This window comes from Colossoma macropomum, unplaced genomic scaffold, assembly GCF_904425465.1.
Source record: "Colossoma macropomum unplaced genomic scaffold, Colossoma_macropomum, whole genome shotgun sequence".
Classification (NCBI taxonomy): Eukaryota; Metazoa; Chordata; class Actinopteri; order Characiformes; family Serrasalmidae; genus Colossoma; species Colossoma macropomum.
This window is the reverse complement of record NW_023494792.1, coordinates 19,670,236-19,691,420: the sequence shown is the minus strand read 5'-3', so window position 1 is coordinate 19,691,420 and position 21,185 is coordinate 19,670,236. Positions and strand designations below refer to the sequence as shown.

The window sequence follows — 21,185 nt, the reverse complement described above, 5'->3', positions numbered from 1 at the left end:
TGATCCCATTTTTCAATTATCTGCTTTTGTGTTGAAGAGAAAAGGTGTGCTCTGATCACATTCTGTGAAATAGACAGTCCAAGATTTAATAGTAAAATAAAGTCTTGAAATAGTACTTTGTACTTAGTAATAGTACTTAGCATACATTTTAGATTATTATAGTGTGTAAACCAATATTATGTTATCATCACAATCTTGTGAATGTAACTAAGGGGTTAATATTACTTGTTCTATGCTTTTTTGTATTTAGACATTAATGAATAACAAGCTTTATGAATCATATGTGTACTATAATATGTCTGCTCAGGTTGAGATCCCCATAAAGTACAGGAATCAGACCTGTGGACTGTGTGGGGACTTCAATGGATTGAAGGACAGTGATTTAATTGAAAATGGTGAGTCAAATCCAATTGTAAATAAGAAAAAAAAAACAGAAAAAGAATAAAAAATAAAAACATTTTCATGTCCACTATAAAAGGTGCGCAACTAACAGAACATAAATGGAAGATGGATGCCCCCACAGAGACATGTGAGGAGATTGATCTCCAGACAAGTAAATGTCAGTCCCAGGTATGACTGTCATGAAATTTTAATGGTTGTTATACAGTCACATGCAAAGGTTTGAGTGCTCCCGGTCAAATGACATTTGATTTTCATTTAAAGTGAAAACAAGTGAACACATCCTCTACGGAGAACACACTTCTGAACTTTTTAATGCACAATTACTGTTTATGAGCTGAGCTGAGCTCAACCTATTGAATAAAACATAAAATTACTTGGGGTGTTCAAAATTTTGCATGTAACTGCACTTTTTTTTTGTCATGGGCTTCTGTACAATACTAAAAGTGCAAAATAGGAGACCTTTGCAATAACTGAAGCCTTGAGATTCATTAATATTAAGTCATGGGTTTAAGGAGTTAGGCCTTGTGCACTGCCTGTAAAGAAAGTCTTTAATTAACCTTAAATTTGATTTCCAGCAGTTTTGATCTTACCAAATTTTTCCATGCTTCTCAGACAACCTCATGTAAACAGCTGCTCTCTCATCCAGCCTTCAGTAGCTGTGACGGACTGCTGCCCATTGAGGCGTTTGTAAAAGCGTGTGTTAGAGACATGTGTCTGTGTAACAGCAGCCAGGCGTGTGTGTGTGACACAATATCTGAGTTCTCACGCCAGTGTGCGCATGCTGGGGGCAAGCCGGAGAGTTGGAGGACCCACAAGCTGTGTGGTATGTATTACAGTAATTAACGTAAATCTGGTTTCAAGGCAGGAAATGATTTATCCAAGGGGACCAAGAACAGTAACAATCAAGACTGGATAGGGAAATGGACACTACTGCAGTAGAGTTAATGATCAACATACAAGTGGAAATCACAAGACATAATAAGAGCCAAGAGACTGTGGCCTAGAAATGTAAGGCTGGCTAGGACTGGCTGAGCTAATACAAATGCTAACAAGGTAAACACATTAAACAGGTAATACTAGTGAGATTGACAGGAAGCTCATGCTAAGGACTAGTCTAGTGGTAAGACAAGACAAAATATAAAACAAACACAAAGATATCTAACAAGGAAAGCAGCCTAGAGCAGACACAAAGGAAGGTGTTTCGCTGAGCTGAAAGATGGGCAAAGGGATTGTAAAGCAGGACAAAGGGCCTAGGCTAGGCAGAAACAATAAGCTAGGACTAGACAAGACAGTAAGCAAAGGCAAGAGCAAACTAAAACAAGACATACAATTCTACAAGGAGCCTGAAAAATGCAACAGACACATAGGAATGCATCAGGCTGTGCAACTGGAGTCACAGATGAAGTGGCTTATGAGCAGTTCAATAATAAAAGGGGAAACAAGCTGCAGGTTAAAGGGTGGAGCACAGACTGCTGATCACCACTGAAGCTTATTTAACATCTTACTTATTTGTGTTAATATACATAGTTAATATTTTAACTAAGACCTCTTTCATGATTCGAATAATATCTTGCTTTGCCTCTGTCATACAAAGTAGTCTCAAGGTTTGGTGCTACAGATAGTAGAGCAGTAAGTCATAGATTTACTGTGCTAAAAGCAGCATTAAGGTCTAAAGTAGAGAACAGTTTTAGGTTAAGTTTAAGATTAAACACCTTTAGCATGAAGGGTACAACCAGAATAAAATCATTATCAACATATTTCATTAAATAAAGAATTTTCCTATACAAAAATTCAACATCAATGCCTAAGAACGTTTAAACAAGTGACAAATTAAAGTTCAATAAAGTGCCTCTTACTGACAAGACAATTTTTTAGTGTTAATATTATCTCCTGTGTTTCTTCTTTATAGGTAAAGAGTGTCCATTTAACCTGGAGCACAAGGAATGTGGGAATCCATGTAAAGACACCTGTTCTAACCAAGAGGGGAGCCTAATCTGCAGTACACACTGTAGTGATGGCTGCTTCTGCCCACCAGGTAACGTCCACTCACAAACAGCAGTAACACACAAATAAAATGGAAAATTGTATCGTGTGAAAGATATGGTTTTGCTCAATAGACTCAGCTGCAGAGGCAGAGTGGGAGCATCCACAGGTGCCTTTCCCATCTAACATACACTTGGTCAAAGCAGTTATATTTGTATGCAAATTATATGTAAATTAGACAATCTACATATACAATTGCTGCTTCATCATTACAAATCAAACTATTATAATCCAGACTTGAAATGATTCAGAAACAAAACTGAACACAGTGTCACTGGTGAGATTCAGTCAACAAAGATAGCGTCGCTCATGCATATCTTAATGACGTCAGCAAGAGTCGCTCTCAGTCAGGCCCAAAGCTGTAAAGGTTCCTGAATGATCACCCTTTACCCAGGTATACAATGATGGAAATACTCATTTCTGATTACTGTAACTTAGACCGTTGCCATGTCTGGTAGGACAGACTGGGGATGGGCACAAACAAGTCCTTATCTCGTGCCACAAGCCTCACAGAGACACAAGGGTACAACTATATTCCTAAGTGATGGAATCAACAAAGATTTGCTTTACCTTTATTACTTAAGTTTACAGAATATAAAGTTGTTCAGTAAACACTTGCTTTTCTTTTATGTAGTTTACCTGCCACAGCAAGCAACTGTAAATACTGTCCAGTAAATTATATAAATTCTTGATTATGTATCTCACTGTATAGGAACTGTGTTTAATGATATTGAGGAAAATGGCTGCATCCCAGTTGTTCAGTGTCCCTGCATCCACAGTGGAAAAGTATACCAGCCTGGGCAGTCATACAACACGACTTGTCAAAAATGGTAAGTATATATATATATATATATATATATATATATATGTGTGTGCGGAGTACATTAGATTGTTACATTACATTTTATTGGATTACATTTATATTCAATAAATGAAACAGAAGCATTGAGAAATCACGTTATGATCAGAGATTAAACAGGAGAAGTTGACTTTAAAGGCTTAAGTCTTTATTTTTTCTCCCCCAACCCCACGCCCCCCCCCCACCCCCCTTGTACGTCAGTGTGTGTTCTGATGGGCGGTGGAGTTGTGTGAACCTGGACTGCCCTGGCACTTGCTCTATACAAGGAGGGTCTCATATCACCACATATGACGGCAAAGCTTACACCTTTCATGGAAACTGCTACTACATTCTTTCCAAGGTTACTTTAACTAAATTTGCGTAAAACTGCTTTTGATGCCTAAATGACCTCTGTGGTGTTGTCACAAATATAGCCTTAAGACTAATACAGCTTAAAGATATGTGGCTAAACTGTAAAACAAATACTAGTGATAGCAGATGTTTGAAACATACTTTTCTTTTCAGGATGAAATAAATGATGTGACAGTACTGGGGCATCTGGTGCAGTGTGGGCAGACAGAAACTGAAACATGTCTGACTGATGTGAAGTTCATCATTTCAGAAACTTCTGTAAGTATTTCAAAGTATCTACTTAGTTTTACATGTGAAACTTTAGGTATAACAGAAAAAAATTGTTTTAAAATTGCTTGGTGTATTGTGTATTGCACTACTGTCTGAATAACTCATTTGTATTCAGTGTATTTTTAAAAGAAGTTATTATTGTGCCAAAGTAATGAAATTATTGTGGTTTTTGGGTAGTTATTGCAACAATAAATACAATGTTTATTGTCTATGAGAATTTATCTATTAAAAAATATTTAACATCAGACAAAGTATAAATAACAAATACTTCTTAATTATTTCTCTTAAATAAACAGGTTACTGTCTCATCCAGTGGCTCTGTACTTGTGAATGAGATTGCAACCAAGCTTCCCATTTTAAATGGTGAGTTTTCTTAAAAATGCCTTCCATTTTTACATCACGATAAATTCATAATGCGTGTTAAAGCATAATGCAATGCATATTTCTAGATTAAGAAGAAACACTAGACGGGAAAGACCATTGATTGTGCAAAAGCTGTGGTGTTTGAAGTATTATTCTCTTATTTTTGTCTCAGATGATGTCACAGTCTTTAAGCCTTCTACATTCTACATCATCGCTCATGCTTCAGGCCTTCGGCTGGTGATCCAAATGGTTCCAGTCATGCAGGTGTACATAGTAGCCAGCTCTAAAAAGAAAGGAACATTGAGCGGTGTGTGTTTCCTGAAGCACTATGAAAATCTTTCATCTTTCTCAGAAGGTGAAACCTCTGGTGATAATGCATATCTTTGCCTTTAGGTCTGTGTGGGAACTTTAACGATGTCCAGACAGACGACTTCAAAACAAAATTAGGACTAACAGAGGGCACAGGTGCAACGTTTGCCAACACATGGAAGGCTATGTCCAACTGTCTTGACATGAGTATCAGTCAACAAAATCCATGTAGTATGAGTGTGGAAAAAGGTACACGATTAAACCTTTTCAACATTTTAATGTACATGTATCCAAAATTAATGTAAAAGCAGCTTCTGTATGAAATTTACATGAAACGATTTCATTCAAAAGTTTCAAATTCTGTGCCCTTTCAGAGAAATATGCCAGGGAATGGTGTAACATGCTTACTAAACCAAAGGGAGTCTTTTCACCCTGTCATGCTGAAGTCAACCCAAAGGACTACAAAGATGTAAGATGATATGCACAGGGGGAATATTGAGCTATAGCCTTAAACATGTTTTCAGTAGCCTCAAATCTTTTTCTGGGATCAATTATCTGGTATTCATTTTTAAGAGGAAATACTAACCATTTTTGTGGCTGCTATGTTTGCAAAACCATGCAAAACGGGCCATGGGTTCAGGCCCTAATGCTCCCACGCCCCTGCATAATAATACAATATATGCATAGATGATATTAGAGTAATTTTATTAATGAACTAAACTGTGTTGCTTTATTTTTTGCAGAGGTGTATTTATGATACATGCAACTGTGCCAAAAGTGAAGAGTGCATGTGTGCAGCTGTGTCCTCCTACGTATATGCGTGTGCTGCCAAAGGTGTTCGGCTCCACGGCTGGAGAAACGCCACCTGTGGTGAGATTCCAAACAGTTTAAAAAGAATCAAAGCCCCCGTTAAACTGAGTACAGCACATCTTGCTATTAAGAGTAACTTCAAATCTAATAGCATACTTTTCATGTGTTTATCATTAAGGCCATAAGTTTGCTGTTTTACATTTTGAATTGTGGATATACAGCTTTAAATTGGTAATAAGGCATGGAGGTAAGATGCATGTATAAACTCTTTCATGAGTAGGAGCAGGAGCTCATGAGTAGACAGAAATGGAACGAACATGGGGTATCCATGAAAACAGATACAGATAACTAACAAGAAACACTAAGTTAGAAAGAACAGAAAGGCAAATGGTATGAATTAACAAAGATTCTAGGTAAGGAATAAGATGAAGAACAAGGACCATCGAAACACAATAACTGAGAAACACAACAATAATGAGCAAAATCAAACGCAGAAAACATCTATACTCATTACTGTCAAACAAATCTGCTGAAAATATCGACATATTAGAATATTAGAGCCATGTGTGTTAACATTAAACTCTCTAGGGTCGTAGACCAGAACCAGACGTGGACACCATGATTACAAATTTCAGTTACATTTATTTATTTATTTATTTATTTATTTATTTTCTTGTAAAAATAAATGAACACTTCTAGCGTTAAGTGTCATCCTAACCAGGTTCAAAATACTTGTTGATAAAGCAAATTTATTGCAAATTTTGTTGCATTTTCATCAGTATTTTATCATCACTTAAAGCAGTAATTGAAATGTTGAAGAATTTTTTCCTTTGAATTTTTTAACTATAAACAAGTTTTTCTCATGTTTGTCTTGTGCAGGTAGGTTCTCCGCAGATTGTCCAGGCAATATGGAGTACTACTACAGCCTAAGCAGTTGTGGGACCACCTGCCGCTCCCTCAGTGGATATGACTACACCTGTCAGGTGTCTTACACACCTGTGGATGGCTGTGGCTGTGCCAAGGGTACCTACCTCAATGACAAAGGCGAGTGTGTGCCTGCCTCCAGCTGCCCCTGTTACCACAACAATCAGATTGTTGCCGCCTCTCAGGTCATCACCAAGGACGGGACTACATGGTAAAAATATGAATTTAAAGCTGCACTTTTTTAGAGGTTTTTTGGGTAAAGTTGAAAGAAGTAGCATTACTGAGTCAGGAGGTAAACATGCTAAAATATGGTGTGTGTGTGTGTGCGCGCTGCTGTGAGTCACCCTGTAAAGCCTGAAATAATCATTCAAAATCAGAGGTGTTTGGTCAGATTTTGTGACCACATTATAGATCTTTACATATTAACGTTAGGCACACAGGCTCAAAAAGAAGATCTGTCTTGATGTTTAGATCTCTATTGCAAATCAACATTATATTGATAAAGATACACTGATCAGGCATAACATTATGACCACCTCCTTCTTTCAAAGTACGCAGAGAAACAGATGGACTACAGTCTGTAATTGTAGAACTACAAAGTGCACCTATACAGTAAGTGGAGCTGATAAAATGGACAATTAGCATAGATACAAGGAGGTGGTCATAATGTTATGCCTGATCAGTGTATAATGACAATAGTGGATAATTCACTTATATCCTCAGAAGAGGCATCCTTCACCAAGTTCTCTTAAAATACTTTTTCAACACACAATCACCAGATTCATTGGCTTGGGGAAGGGGTCAGAAGAAGCGTTGGGCACTAAACCTTGGGCACTGCTACCCATTTAGAGGATATCTGAGAATGTAAAGTTGAGTGACTGGCATTAGATTGGAAGCAGAAATCAGTTTTGTTCTTTAGTGTGTGAAGCTCTTCGTTGTCGCTGAGCTGCTACCATGCTTAAATATTTTTCGTAGTTCTGATGTTTTCCCTCTTTCTATCAGCACTACCTATCTGTGAGCTTCTACACCAATAAAAATGGGCAGAATGTGTTCATTTGGCTGTTCAGACATGGAATAACAATTTTACACATCATTCTGAAATATTTGCATCATTTTAAAACAACGCAGTATACCTTACCCGTTACACCACCCAACCCTATTCTGCAGCACAGCCGACATTACAAAATGTTCTGAGCATTGTCTGCAATAACACATTTCCAACAGAGAAGTTTCCAAATCCCCAAATCTCACATAATAATAATTCTCTGTTGAGGCATCCCTGTCAAAAGTATGTTTAACATGCATCAAACTTTCAAATTCAGTAACATACTGCATACTAGAGCACACAATGCAGAATATATACATTCTAGATGCAAAATACATGTAATTCTTGGTGTAATATACCTGTAAATAAACACAGATCAGCTTAACTGTTAGAATGTGTTATTTCTAATTAGATGTTATTCTGTCTTTCCACAGCACATGCACTCATGGCAAGCTACACTGCATCGGGCAGCCGCAAGTTCCAAGTGAGCACTAATTTCCTAATGTAGAAGTTGATTCATGGACTGTGTTTCCTGGAATTGACAGGATGTTTTGAGTTTTATGTTTATTTTCTCTTTCAGCCTGCGAAGCTCCTACGTACTTCTTCAACTGCTCGAATGCTGGACCTGAAGCCAGAGGGATCGAATGCCAGAAAAGCTGCCAGAGGCTGGACTCAGACCAGTGTGTAAGTAAATCCACAGACAGTAGGGGATGAATGCATGAATATACTGCCAAGTGGATAAATAGGTGTGTGAACAGATGGATGAATAGGTAGATCATTTATGTTTTTATTTTTTGTAGCGTTGTGTCCATCCCACACAACTCTAAAACTACCTGAAATAGTCTCATGTCACGCACCATCTGTAACAGTGCTTTGTGTTTGTGACCATCCACCATTAAATATTTATATTCAGTGGCAACTCACCTGGGCCCTGTCCAGTCAAATCATGGATTTCCATGAAAAGAAAAACCAAGCAAGAGCTTTAAATTAGTTTGTACATCCATACAAAATTTCAGAGGTATTATCCAATGAGTTTTTTAGGTCTTGTCAAACACCCTAATTAAGATCTCATTCAGTAGTCATGGCAGTGATGAGTCTGTCACTCTGGGTGCTACTTCATGGCTGTTTGGTGAAGGTATTGGTTTTTATGTACACTTTACATACATGAACATTTTATATTTGTCTTGGTTTTTACAGTACTGTACATCGTGTAACAGTACAGAAATTTGAGGAAATTTCTCTTTCTTGTACATAATTAAAATTTATGGGTAATCAAATTTTGTTTATTCAGTGGTTGCTGTATATTGTATTTGGACAGAGAGTGCTCTGCGATTTGCCACACAGTTTCTATTTTCATGGTTGATGTGTATTCATATCTGCTGTGTGTGTATGTTGAGTAAAAAGTGAGTTTTCTCTGAGGTTTTGGGGGTAATGTGTATAACAGTGAGTATAACTGTAATAAATGTTTATACTGTATTCAGACATTAATTATTCTGAATTCTGGAAATGTAGCAATACTAATTTATAACAAAACAAGCAACTGGGGACAGCTTTAGAATTGTGCATGGTGGCTTGATTTAAATTGAAGCTTTTGCTTGAATTATTTCATTGAAATCCATGAATAGACTGGACAGGACTCAGATTAATTGGCCTGACATGACCAAAACAAAAAACCCAACTGTGAATCACAAACACAACAGCAAACAATTAATAGTAATTAGAATAAGAATATAAAAATAAAATATAAATAATAAATACACAGAAAAAAACGTAACATAGCAACATTAAGTCATGTGTTTTGCACTTGGAGCTTCCGTTCTGTGTCCATACAGGGACACTCCAGTCAAAATGAAAAATTTAACCATCACTTCATCTGTTGTAAACATGCCTACTTGCCTGCTTTAGCAGTGTCCCATTATTCACTACATTTATACTGACATATCTGCAATTTCAGAGGAACTAAAACGGTTGGACTGTTTTTTTTTTTACGAGCTGGCGAAGGAAACCAGCTATTGTTGCTGCTAGGAAGTTGAATATGTTATTGTAACCATACTAACCATGACTGCTTTACAATCATCATAACAGTGGAGAGAATGAATTTCTCAAGTGAAGAAATAATTTGTCAGATGAGGACAACAAGCTAAAGCTAATAAAGCTAATAAAGTTAGCAAGGTAGCTTACCTCAATTTGGCTCCTTTTTCTGGTTGAAAGGGTTAAAATGTGTCTCTGACATCTATTTTCTGTTAAATAAAGACAGAATTGCTGTTATCTTTACAATCTGCTTTCTTGAACATGCCAGTAACACAGTAACTGAAACTAGTGGTCCTCTGCTTTAAATTTGAAGTGCTGCACATCCCCAATAGACTAACAACTGAGGTAGGAGCTACTACTGACTGCTAGCAGTCAGGATCAACTGAGCACCACAGGGATTCACAGTGATCATCTGATTTACAACTCTGTTTCTAATAAAGTTAGGACACTGTGCAAAATGTAAATAAAAACAGAATGCAATTATGTACAAATTGTTTAAACCATATAATTTATTGATATAATTAAAAATAGGACAAACATAACGTAGTGACGCTCTGAAGAAGAGCTTTTTTCTTTGTTTTTTGAGAATGAGTGGAAAATGGAACATACATGCATGGATCTCTTTGGGAGGTTACAAAGCCAAACCAAAGGCTTCATGGCACTGGTGACCCTCCCTCCCAGGACACAAAAAAGCTACCAACCCACACACCCAGATAAGAAATAAGACCACATACTCAAACTAAGGAACAACAACATAAAAACACAATTAGGCCTTTCTTTATGGGCTATACACCCAATTTCCCTGAACTTTATTTGCATAGCCCCAAAATGCCAAATGCACAGCCAGTGGCAGAATGCCACGAAGCTCCCCCCTTAGAGGTCAGCTTTTCTGATGACCCATATTGCTTGAACAAAGTCCTTTAGGTGAGCTGGAAGGCATGTATACTGTCCTGGTCAGCACAAGCACTGAGGGTGCCACGCCCCCTGGCCCCCCTGGCTTCCATCTCCTCCTCAGGGCTAGGCCCCTGATTCTATGGCACATGGCCCAGCATGGTCTTACGTTGACTGGGCTGGTACAGGGTAAGTCTGTCCTTTTGAATAACAACAGTCCACCAGTGAAATAATCCAGGGCCACAAGCACAAAGTGGTTCCTGGGCTTAGTGATGGGAAAGGGGCCCAGGACGTCAATGGCTACTCTCTCCGTCAGGGCACTAGAGCAGAGGGGTTTCAACGGAACGTGTGACAGCTGTGGTGGCCCCTTTTCACAGCAGTGCACGTAAAGCTTCACATCCAAGCGGCAGCCTGGGCAGTAGAATCTCTGCCGCAGTCATTTCGAAGTCTTGCCCACCCCAAAGTGCTCCACAAAAGCCATTCTATGCACCACACCCAGCACTTTTTTGCGCAGGCAGCATAGCACCAGCAACTGCCAGATACACTTACCCTTGATTGCCCTTCCTGGCGGCAGTGATGACACTGAGGGTTACTCTTGCATGGGGCTGTCTGACCCTCATTGGGCAGCCCCACTTTTAATTTTCCGCCAGCTAAGGCTCACTGCTATGCTGAGCGTGATGCACTAATGCTTCTGGTGAGTAGGATGAGTTAGCATAGCATTGCATATAGATATAAATGTTTTTTTAAGCAAACTAAAAACATTTAGGATCTTTTATACAAAGTGTCCCATTATTTAATGTGTCTGTATGTATTTATTTCAGAGCTGTGAAAATTAGTTATATTTTGAGGCACTTTGCTGCTGTAAGTGTAGAGACAATATAACTTACAAAAATGTTATGATTTAAAATCGCTTCCCTACAATGGGACTTCTTAGTATTATTTAATAGTTATATATAAGTGCTGAACGAGTGATTGAACTGGACATTTGAGTGAAACATTTGTGTCCAGGCTGGTATTTTTTTCATTATTATTGAGCTACATTTGAGCTGGACTGCCCTACTACCCTACACTGAGCCATGTCATCATCTCTGCATCATCAATTCATAGTAACAATGAACCTTCAGCTTCCTGATACCCACCATTTTTACCATCATGAACAGAGACGTTATTGTTGTGGAAGTGCGGGAGGGACAGTGCATAGTGTGGGGCTGTCAGGACTGTGATTGGGAATGCCTGTTGTAATGCATGCTCAGTATTTTACAGAGGAACCATAAATAAATAAAAACATTGTGTGACACTGATAAGGCTAAGAGATACAATGCTGTGCTATAAAATCCAAGACAAACAACATATTAAATGCTAGTTTTAGGTCGGAATGCACTTACAGCAATTACAGGATTTCTGGATTATGAATTTGTTTATATTTTATAATTGTGCACTGACATTACATTTCTTGTCTTTCTTTCTTTTTTTCTTCTTCTCTGCAATAAGTAATTAGATCACAGTCAGATAGAGTTAAAGGATAGCAAAATACCCCCAGCACAACTGACATGTTTTTAACTATAGCATTAATTGAGTTAAAGTTCCAGAATGAATCCATTTCCTGCTAGAAATGTGTTTCAGAGGTTAAAGATTGTTCTCAGTTTTGCTTTTCTTTAGTTATTGTTTTCAAACAGAGGGAAGAAGAGAACTGTCAGAGTCTATAGTGAGTGTAAATTGTAAGTTATAAACCTTCTGAATCTTTCTTTGTGTTTTGTGGGTCACAGGTGAGCACACAGTGTACATCAGGGTGTGTGTGTCCAAATGGTCTACTGGCTGATGGACAAGGAGGATGTGTAAAAGAAGAGAACTGTACATGTGTTCACAATGGAGTCTTCTACCAACCTGGACAGACTGTTAAAGAAGTCTGCAACACTTGGTGAGCAAAGCTAATGTGGTGCCCTTGATGCGTTATTTTACTGCTGACCTTACAAATCTTACGAGAATCATATTATAAATAATGTCAGTCATGTTACATGTTGTGTTACAACCTCTCTGTAACATGCTGTTTGTGTTATGTTATTTCAGCTCTTGTAAGGGTGGAACATGGAGCTGCACACGTAAGGAGTGTCCTGGCACTTGTACCATCTATGGCGATGGTCACTACATAACCTTTGATGGTAGAAGATACTCTTTCAGTGGAGACTGTGAATACACTCTGGCCCAGGTGTGTCCTCCATGATTTTGCTCCTGCAACTCTCCATTTTCATGATATTTCAAGTTCTGTGTCACTCAGTTTGTTAAAAATAGATTTGATTAATCTCTTCATCATAATCTGCAGTTATCCTGCAACAAAGCAGGACAGCTGTGGAGAGTAAACTGTCAAACTCAGTTTTGAATCTTTGCTTGATAATTTGAAAATGATGCAGTGTACTGTACTTTGACTCATTCATTTCATACAGTATGCCGTACAAAATAACAAATCAGACATTATACCTTGCAGGATTACTGCAGCAACACCCTCAATGGTTCATTCCGTGTCATCACAGAAAATATCCCCTGTGGCACAACCGGGACCACCTGTTCCAAATCTATTAAAATCTTTCTAGGGGTGAGGTTATCACACAGCTTCCTTTTAGCATCATTGCATTTTAGTGTTATTATTAACATTATTAATTGAAAGCCTTCTGAACTGTAAATCAGTAACCTTGAAATATTGTTAAACTTTTTTTTTTATCTTTATAGAACAAAGAGTTGCTGCTGTCGGAAGAGAATCTTAAAGATGTTATTCATGATAACAGCACAGAGATTCCATATAAATTCTACACTGTGGGGATTTACTTTGTAATTGAGACCAGTCATGGTCTGGTTCTGTTCTGGGACAAGAAGACAAGCCTGATGATCAAACTCAAGCCTTCATTTAAGGTAAGTAAGAAAAACATCACCAATGTATGCCTATTCTCATTCATTCATTTATGGATTTAAACATGTTTTGTTCATCAGTTTATCTTTTTCATTATTTCTTCATAAGTACTCTGCTTCATTCTGTCATTCATACTCATTTGTTTTATCCATCCCACTCTTTTCCCCATAACAGAGAAAATTATGCGGACTGTGTGGTAACTATGATGGTAACGGTAAAAATGACTTTGTGACTCGTGGTGGGGAGGAAGTGGTGGAGCCACTTGAATTTGGAAACAGCTGGAGAGTTTCTCCTTCATGCCCCAAAGCCAGCAGTGTCAGCAGCCCCTGCGATATGAGACCACACCGTCAAACCTGGGCCGTCAAGCACTGCAGTATTATCAAGAGTGATGTCTTCAGTCCCTGTCACTCCATAGTGAGTACTTTTAATATTAATTATTAATATTATTATTATTCTTAATAATAATAATAATAATAATAATAATAATAATAATTAAATATATTAAACCTTTTAATGTTGATGCTGAGAGAGAGAGAGAGAGGAGAGAGAGAGATAAATAGGTGATAAGTTGAATGATAAGTTGAATAATACCAAGGAATCAGGGAGACACAATACATTTGAAAATACAACAGGAAATAGAAAAAAACATTAAGAAAAGCCAAAAGCAACGGAAAGCTAAAAATCTTTAGCGTTAGACATCAACTTACAATGATTTTTAAGCAAATACAGTAACCCAGATACAATTTTGCTTACTTTAGAACAAAGAGTGCACTTTTATATATGCAGATATACAGAATGTTTAAAAAATATATATGATCGGGGGAGGGGTATCATTTCGTTTTCAGAAAAAAAAAAATAGTTTTCTTTCAAAGTGAAAATGTAAAGTTAGACCTTTAGGGGAAGAAGACCACCCAGACATGGGTTATAAGGCCCCCTTTTACAGTATTGCCTCAGAAATATTATTTACTTATATTTTCATCATAAAGGTACAAATTTGTTTCACTGACTATGTAGCATTCATACAGCTTTGGTGATCATTAGCTAGAATAAGGCAACATTTTTAGGCGTCCTACTGGTGATGAGTTTGTATTTGAGTTTTGCAGCTCAGCAGAGTTATATCCACTTCTGATTTGTTATGTCTAATAACTATTTGCTCAAATGAAACATTGAATGCTAAAAACACACAATGTTGAATGAAAGTGCTCTGTTTAAATTGTTATTATTATTGTTGTCAGTAATCGTAGTTGTAATAATAATAATTAATAATAATAATAATGATTAATTATGTAATGATGCACACAATAAATATTTAATTATCAGAACGGACATTTCAGTGTTTAAATTTTCCTTAATTTGTCTTTTGACATATAGCATTAAGGCAATTTTAACTTCATTTAAAAATATATTTGTGTTACACTTTTATTAATAAAAGGTCTTGAAAGGTGCAAAGACTAAAAATGACTTGACAAATTATTTTGTAAAACTTAGATGTAAAACTGATGCTTGATTCACGATGGTGCTTACTCATGTTGGGGGGCTTCTTGCCTTTATAGTGGAGCAAGAGGCCGCTTTTAAAGATTTTCTAATTTATGCTACAAAAACAAAATTAACTGCTGCTCCAGTAAGTCCTGTTTATTTTTATGTCACTGTTGTCAGAAGAAAACCTTGTATCTCCATTTTTGATTGTATCTCCGATTTTTCAGTTTTTGACATAATTTAAAAATACCCGATACCCTTTACATTGTATGTAAATTTCATGATGGATTGACTAAAAGAAACTGCCCGAAACGACTTGGAAAAATGTCTGGTTTCATTGACTTACATTAAAAGTAAAGTAGGTTTTTTCCTTCTCCTGTAAAGTTACCATTTTGGAGATACAAGGTTACTTGTATTACTGTGTGAAGGTTTATATAAATTGACACTGTTCTTAATGGACATTGTTTCCCCTCATTATCCACTACTCTGTATGGCATGGACAAGAGTATCCTGGCATTTCACAAATGCCATATAGAGCAGATCATGTTCCTAAACATTTCGTAAAATGGAGAAGACACATGTGAAAATGTCACATTTTACAAATAAAAATGTATACAATTTTATAGATGCTGATTATCTTGTTTTGTGAGTTATTCTACTTTTAATTTCTCCTCTCAGGTGGATCCAGCTCAATATTACGATATATGTGTGCAAGACACATGTGCATGTGACAGCGGTGGAGACTGTGAGTGTTTCTGCACTGCCGTAGCCGCATATGCTGCAGCATGCAACGAGAAGGGAGCCTGCATATCGTGGAGGACCCCAACCATCTGCCGTGAGTCTCAATAAAGAATTCAGTAATAGCCTCTCTTTTAAAGAGTACATTTTACTTGTAATTCACAGTTATTAAAATAAAAATATCATCCCTATTATTACAGCGCTTGTAGAGCAACCACTGTATTGTTATTCTTATTTTTATTTTTATTTTTCTAATGCAATTAATACATATCTTAGACATATCTTAAAGTTATTCATAGCCTTTATACTGTAGTTGATATATTTTAATTGATCATTTTCCCATAGACTAGTACGGTGGAATCTTGGGACAGTTTAAATTACAGGTGCCACCACAGATGTCATAATGCCTGAGGCTGATTGGCTGGGCTTAATTAAAGCGCTTCTGCTGTTCTCCCTTTCAGCCTTTTTATGTTTTTTTTTAACCTCCTCAGCTCTTTGTTCATCCTCTTTTTTATTCCTCCATCCTTTAGAGCATCTGATTTCAGTTTTTTTCAGTGTTTATTAACTTTAACTAATTAACTAATTTTCTAAACCTCATGCTAGACTCGTTGCTTTTTTTTCATTTACTTTCTTTCATTCATTCTTTATTTCTTTTCTTGATTTCTTTTTTTTTTTACTTCATCCCTTCATTAATTTCTTTCTGTTTGTTCCTTGATTCATTTCTTTTTCTTCATTTCTTTCTTTTTTCTTCCCTCCTTCCTTGCTTTCTTTCTCCCTTTCTTTCTTTCTAATTTTATTACATTTGGATCCATGACTCATTCCTTACAAATATTATTTCACGATGTTTTCTTGCCTTGCAAGCCCTGTATTTCCTTCAGGAAATGCAAAGCTAGATCTTTTTCTTTTTCTTCTACTAACGCAATTCTTTGCTACAATCAAATTGCTTATCATACACTGTTTTATAGACATGCTTTCTACAACTCCATTTCCAAAAAAGTTGGGATGCTGTGCAGAATGTAAATAAAAACAGAATGCAATGATGTGCAAATCATGTAAACACTATATTTAAATGAAAAGGCTACATAGACAACATATCAAATGTTGAAACTGAGAAATTTTATTGTTTTTTGGAAAATATATGCCCATTTTGAATTTGATGCCAACAACACATTCCAAAAAAGTTGGGACAGGGGCCTGTTTACCACTGTGTTTCATCACCTCCTCTTTCAAAAATACTCTGTAAGTGTTTGGGAACTGAGGAGACCAATTACTGTAGTTTCGAAAGTGAAATATTTTCCCATTCTTGCATAACATAGGATTTCAGCTGCTCAACAGTTAGGGGTCTTCTTTGTCGTATTTTTCAGTTTGTAATGTGCCAAATGTTATCAGTGGGTAACAGGTCTGGACTGCAGGCAGGCCAGTTTAGCATCAGGACACTTTTAATACGGAGCAATGCTGTTGTAATGCATGTAGAATGTGGTTTGGCATTGTCTTGCTAAAATAAGCAAGGTCTTCCCTGAAAAAGACGTCGTCTGGATGGCATTGTTTCTGGATCCTGTTTATGTACAGTTTCTTCTTTGCGTTTTAGAGTCTTTACTTGCATTTATGGATGCAGCGATGAACTGTGTTCACAGACAGTGGTTTTCAGAAGTGTTCCTGAGCCCATGCAGTGATTTCCACTACAGAATCATGTCTGTTTTTAATGCAGTGCCACCTGAGGGCCCAAAGATCACGGCCAGCCAGTATTGGTTTTCGGCCTTGTCCCTTACATACAGAGATTTCTCCAGATTCTCTGAATCTCTTAATGATATTATGTACGGTAGATGATGAGAAGCAAAAGTTCTTTGCTATTTTATGCTGAGAAACATTATTCTTGAATTGTTGCCTGAGCAGTCTTTCACAGAGTGGTGAACCCCTCCTCATCTTTACTTCTGAAAGATTAAGCCTCTCTGGGACGCTCTTTTTACACACAGTCATGTTACTGACCTGTTGCCAATCGACCACCAGGTGTTTGTGTTTTTTACCAGCCTTTTGTTGCCCTCGTCCCAACTTTTTTGGAACGTGTAGTTGGCATCAAATTCAAAAAGGGCATATTTTTTCAAAAAAACAATAAAATTTCTCAGTTTAAACATTTGATTTGTTGTCTTTGTACTATTTTCAATTTCATACAGGGTTTAAATGATTTGCCCATCATTGCATTTTGTTTTTATTTACATTTTGCACAGCATCCCAACTTTTTTGGAAATGGGGTTGTATTATTTTTAGATATTTTAAAACATTTCCTTGTTTAAAAGGAACCCCATCTAGTAAGCCCTGTAGACCTAATTGTAGTGTATCCTGAATATCCTAAACTATTAAAATATGTTCTTAAAATGACACCAATATTATATTTACTATAAGAAGCCACACCTTTATTAGACATGACTGATATGGTTGGCCTGTAAGTAAACACAGTTATCAAAATAGGGAAAAAATGAAAGACAATACAGTTTACAGTCACTGACCTACAGTGAAGCTACATGCTGAAATCAGTGTGGAGGTTCAGTATGAGGTTTCAGTTTTTGAGGGAACACCTGAGGATTGATGTCATGTGTGCTTCATCTAGACTTAGACAAGCCGAGAACTCTGCATGCATTTTTGCTCTTTAAAACTGAATGTGGTCACACTTTCATAAAGGAAATGATTTGTTTTGAAGTAATGAAAATGAAGAGTTAATCCACTCTGTGCTCTCAGGTACCTTTACTACAATAGAGTTTGTTTTGTGTAATAATACATTTAGGGCTTGTTTACACCTTGCATCACTATGTGTGTTTGGTGATAAGATCACATTCGGATTTCACTTGACCGCATGAAAAGCGAAGTGTAAACAACCTCAGGACTGATTATGAGTGGTATATGATCAGGTCACTCAAACCATGTTCAGAGGTGGTCAGAGAAAACTGACCACATTTAACACCAGTGTAAATGGAATGTGTTTTCAATATCCATCTATACAAAATAAAAGTCTTGCATTATATTTTTTTTCCAGAAATACAATTGTGGTGGTGATTTGCCCCCAAGGTGGTTGTCATGGTACCACTGCAGTGTAGTGGTGGTCTATGCAGCCATAAAGATGACCACAAACTATGGCGATATAAACACACTGGTAGACACTTTAGCAGTACTGTAACTGATGAGGAAACCTACTGGCTCAAAGTGGCAGCAGTTTGAGCCAGTAGGCATCACTCTCCTCACCTTCACTGTTTAGTTCTGAACCTTTTCGTAGTCTTTTGGAAGGGATAAGTGGTCCATGTTTGAACAGGTAAACAAAAGTAATCTATGAGCTATCACGCTTCTTCCTCTCAGTTAATGGAGAAACACTGATGTACAAGAGTCAGTTTCAGTAAAAATGATAGTGGAGCTCTTTAAGGCATGTTCATCTGTTCAGCTGCTGCACAGAGACCATACATTTTGCCCCACTCTCGGCTTTATCATGCTTATTTATTTGATTAAATCTATTTGATGATACACAATGTTGCCATCATCAGTATTTTCTTCTTGATTTATGTTCCGTTCTGGCTCAATCTGCAAAGGCTGAAGGGCAGATTTATTCAGCTAAATAACACTTGCACAATGGTCAACAGTGAAGGGTTAATTCCAGTGCAACCATTTGACGTTATTATCCAAAACGTAACTGTTTCTTCAGGAAATGCAAATCTAGTTTTATATGGCATAAAAATGGAATGAAGTGTGTAATGAGATGTGCTAAATCTGTACTAAAATCATGTTATACGACGCTGGTGCAGGGTCTTGTTGTCTTGCCTTGGCAAGCAACTAACTGGTGTGAATCCTTCTTGCAGCTTTGTTTTGTGACTACTATAACTCACCTGATGGCTGTGAATGGCACTATAAACCCTGTGGGCAGTGTGTGAAAACCTGCAGTAATCCTTCAGGAGACTGCTTCAATCAAACTCTAGTAGAAGGTAAGGCTTTGCTAGCTGTTCCTTTTTAAATGTCCTGCACACTTTTTCAAATTTCTTTCTCATTACTTGATTTCAGTCTCAGCACCAGCAATAGGACAGACAACAGTCGTTTTAGTAGGTCTGAACATATCAGCATGTGAATAACTATACTATATAAAACTGGCCTCTACAACACAACATTTCAATGTATTTAATTATATTTGTAATAAAAAAAGCTATACGTTTTAGCTCATAGTCCATATTTAGCTCAAAGCCAGAGACTTCCCAGTGGCAGTCATGGAGGGCCTGATAGTTTCCCTGTACAAAAACTCTGGTTTCAACTCATCTGTTAGTTGTCTGGTGTAGTTGGTATATTAAAACAGTAAAATCATCAAACTGTGCTGGGTCGCTATCCAGGACAAGAATAACCCTGCCTTTCTTAAGGGTCATATGCAGGGCACAGAGACAAAAAAAAAAAAAAGTTAGCTCAATCTGAGCTGAACCCCACTTGCCACCTCAGTTCTGCAGCCCCTAAAGTATGATGCAAAATTGGGTTTAGCAAAATGTGTCTGTACTCCCAAAACTTTTAAAATGGACAAAAAACTAAATCTGTCATTAAGAAACAAAAATGAAGAAGCGCTGCAGGGGTCACAACGATGAAGCAAAAGAACAGGTGTTCCTAGAGCATGGGTGCAACAAAGTGGACATGCCATTTTTTGTGTCCTGATGAAGGCCTGAGTAGGCCGCAATGCATCAGCACATTTTTATATATGTTGCCATGTGTTAATAAAGGCTTTTTAGATTTTTCTTAAGACAGTGTATCTGGGAATTATATTGCTCTGGGATCTGTTTTGTATATTTCTTGTGAATGCATTTGGATTGCATTGTTTCTTATTACTCCTAGCGCAAAATTCTTACTTTCTGTAAGAATCGAGGCTCACCTCTGCATGCACAAGCCACTTTTGATGTGTAGAGTGTTTAATACTGTTGAACAAACTGAATTGAATTCCATATCAATATCGTAACACTACTACATACACAGAAGTTCAGTAGTAGTTCTGTATCAAACACACATAACAGGTGTGTCACTGCCTATCTTGCTAACCTGCCAACTAGCAATGATAACGACAGCTACACTGGACTTGCATTCTGTAACGATGCAGGCAATGCAGCTGGTGGTAGTAGTAGTAGTAGTAATAATCAAATCATTCAAACCTATGAACATCAACAAACAAATAATATTCAGTTAAGAAAGGATCAACCAACAGATTTTGTTTAAATATATACAAACATATGGTTTTCAATCCCAGTGGACCATGGTGATACTGCAGTTTTTTTAAACACAAAAAGTTGTCACAATACAAACATTTGATCAAAATCATTTTAAATATATAACACATATTGTTTGTTATTTGCAAAAATAGTGTTATATTTATATTGAGCCCATTATTGTTCTGTCAAAATATAAGCTATTAATGTTTTAGCTATTGATGTATTTGCAGTGAAAGCAAAACCAGAACAAAGAGAAAATACAGCAGTGAATACTTAGCGCTGGGCTTCATGTGCACAAGAGCTGAAAATGAGTACCTACAGCTCTGTGCTGTTTTCTCAGGGGCCTTTTCAAATGAAACCCAACAATTTACAGCGTCACTTGGAGACTAAACATAGTAAATATGTATCTAAACCTGTCAAACTGAGCCAGAACTCCATTTTCAGCTTTTTTCCCTTCAGCCTGACGTCCAGCACTCTGATACTGCCGAGTCAGGCTTCACATTAGGTGAGCCAGAAAAAGACAATCTGATCACTTAAATTCGCAGCAGCAGGTAAAGC

The 21,185-nt window shown here is 37.2% G+C and overlaps 1 protein-coding gene across 1 annotated transcript in view; it reads left to right on the top strand.

Moving 5' to 3' along the window:
- Nucleotides 1-21,185, top strand: part of LOC118812736 (mucin-2-like) — a 104,851-nt gene that overhangs the window by 76,694 nt on the left and 6,972 nt on the right. The window contains exons 18-27 of the mRNA XM_036577843.1: nucleotides 6,287-6,542; nucleotides 7,811-7,860; nucleotides 7,957-8,060; nucleotides 12,065-12,216; nucleotides 12,366-12,504; nucleotides 12,781-12,888; nucleotides 13,023-13,202; nucleotides 13,375-13,614; nucleotides 15,355-15,511; nucleotides 19,254-19,376. Coding sequence (XP_036433736.1) covers nucleotides 6,287-6,542; nucleotides 7,811-7,860; nucleotides 7,957-8,060; nucleotides 12,065-12,216; nucleotides 12,366-12,504; nucleotides 12,781-12,888; nucleotides 13,023-13,202; nucleotides 13,375-13,614; nucleotides 15,355-15,511; nucleotides 19,254-19,376 — 1,509 coding nt within the window. The remainder of the gene's footprint in view (nucleotides 1-6,286; nucleotides 6,543-7,810; nucleotides 7,861-7,956; nucleotides 8,061-12,064; nucleotides 12,217-12,365; nucleotides 12,505-12,780; nucleotides 12,889-13,022; nucleotides 13,203-13,374; nucleotides 13,615-15,354; nucleotides 15,512-19,253; nucleotides 19,377-21,185) is intronic.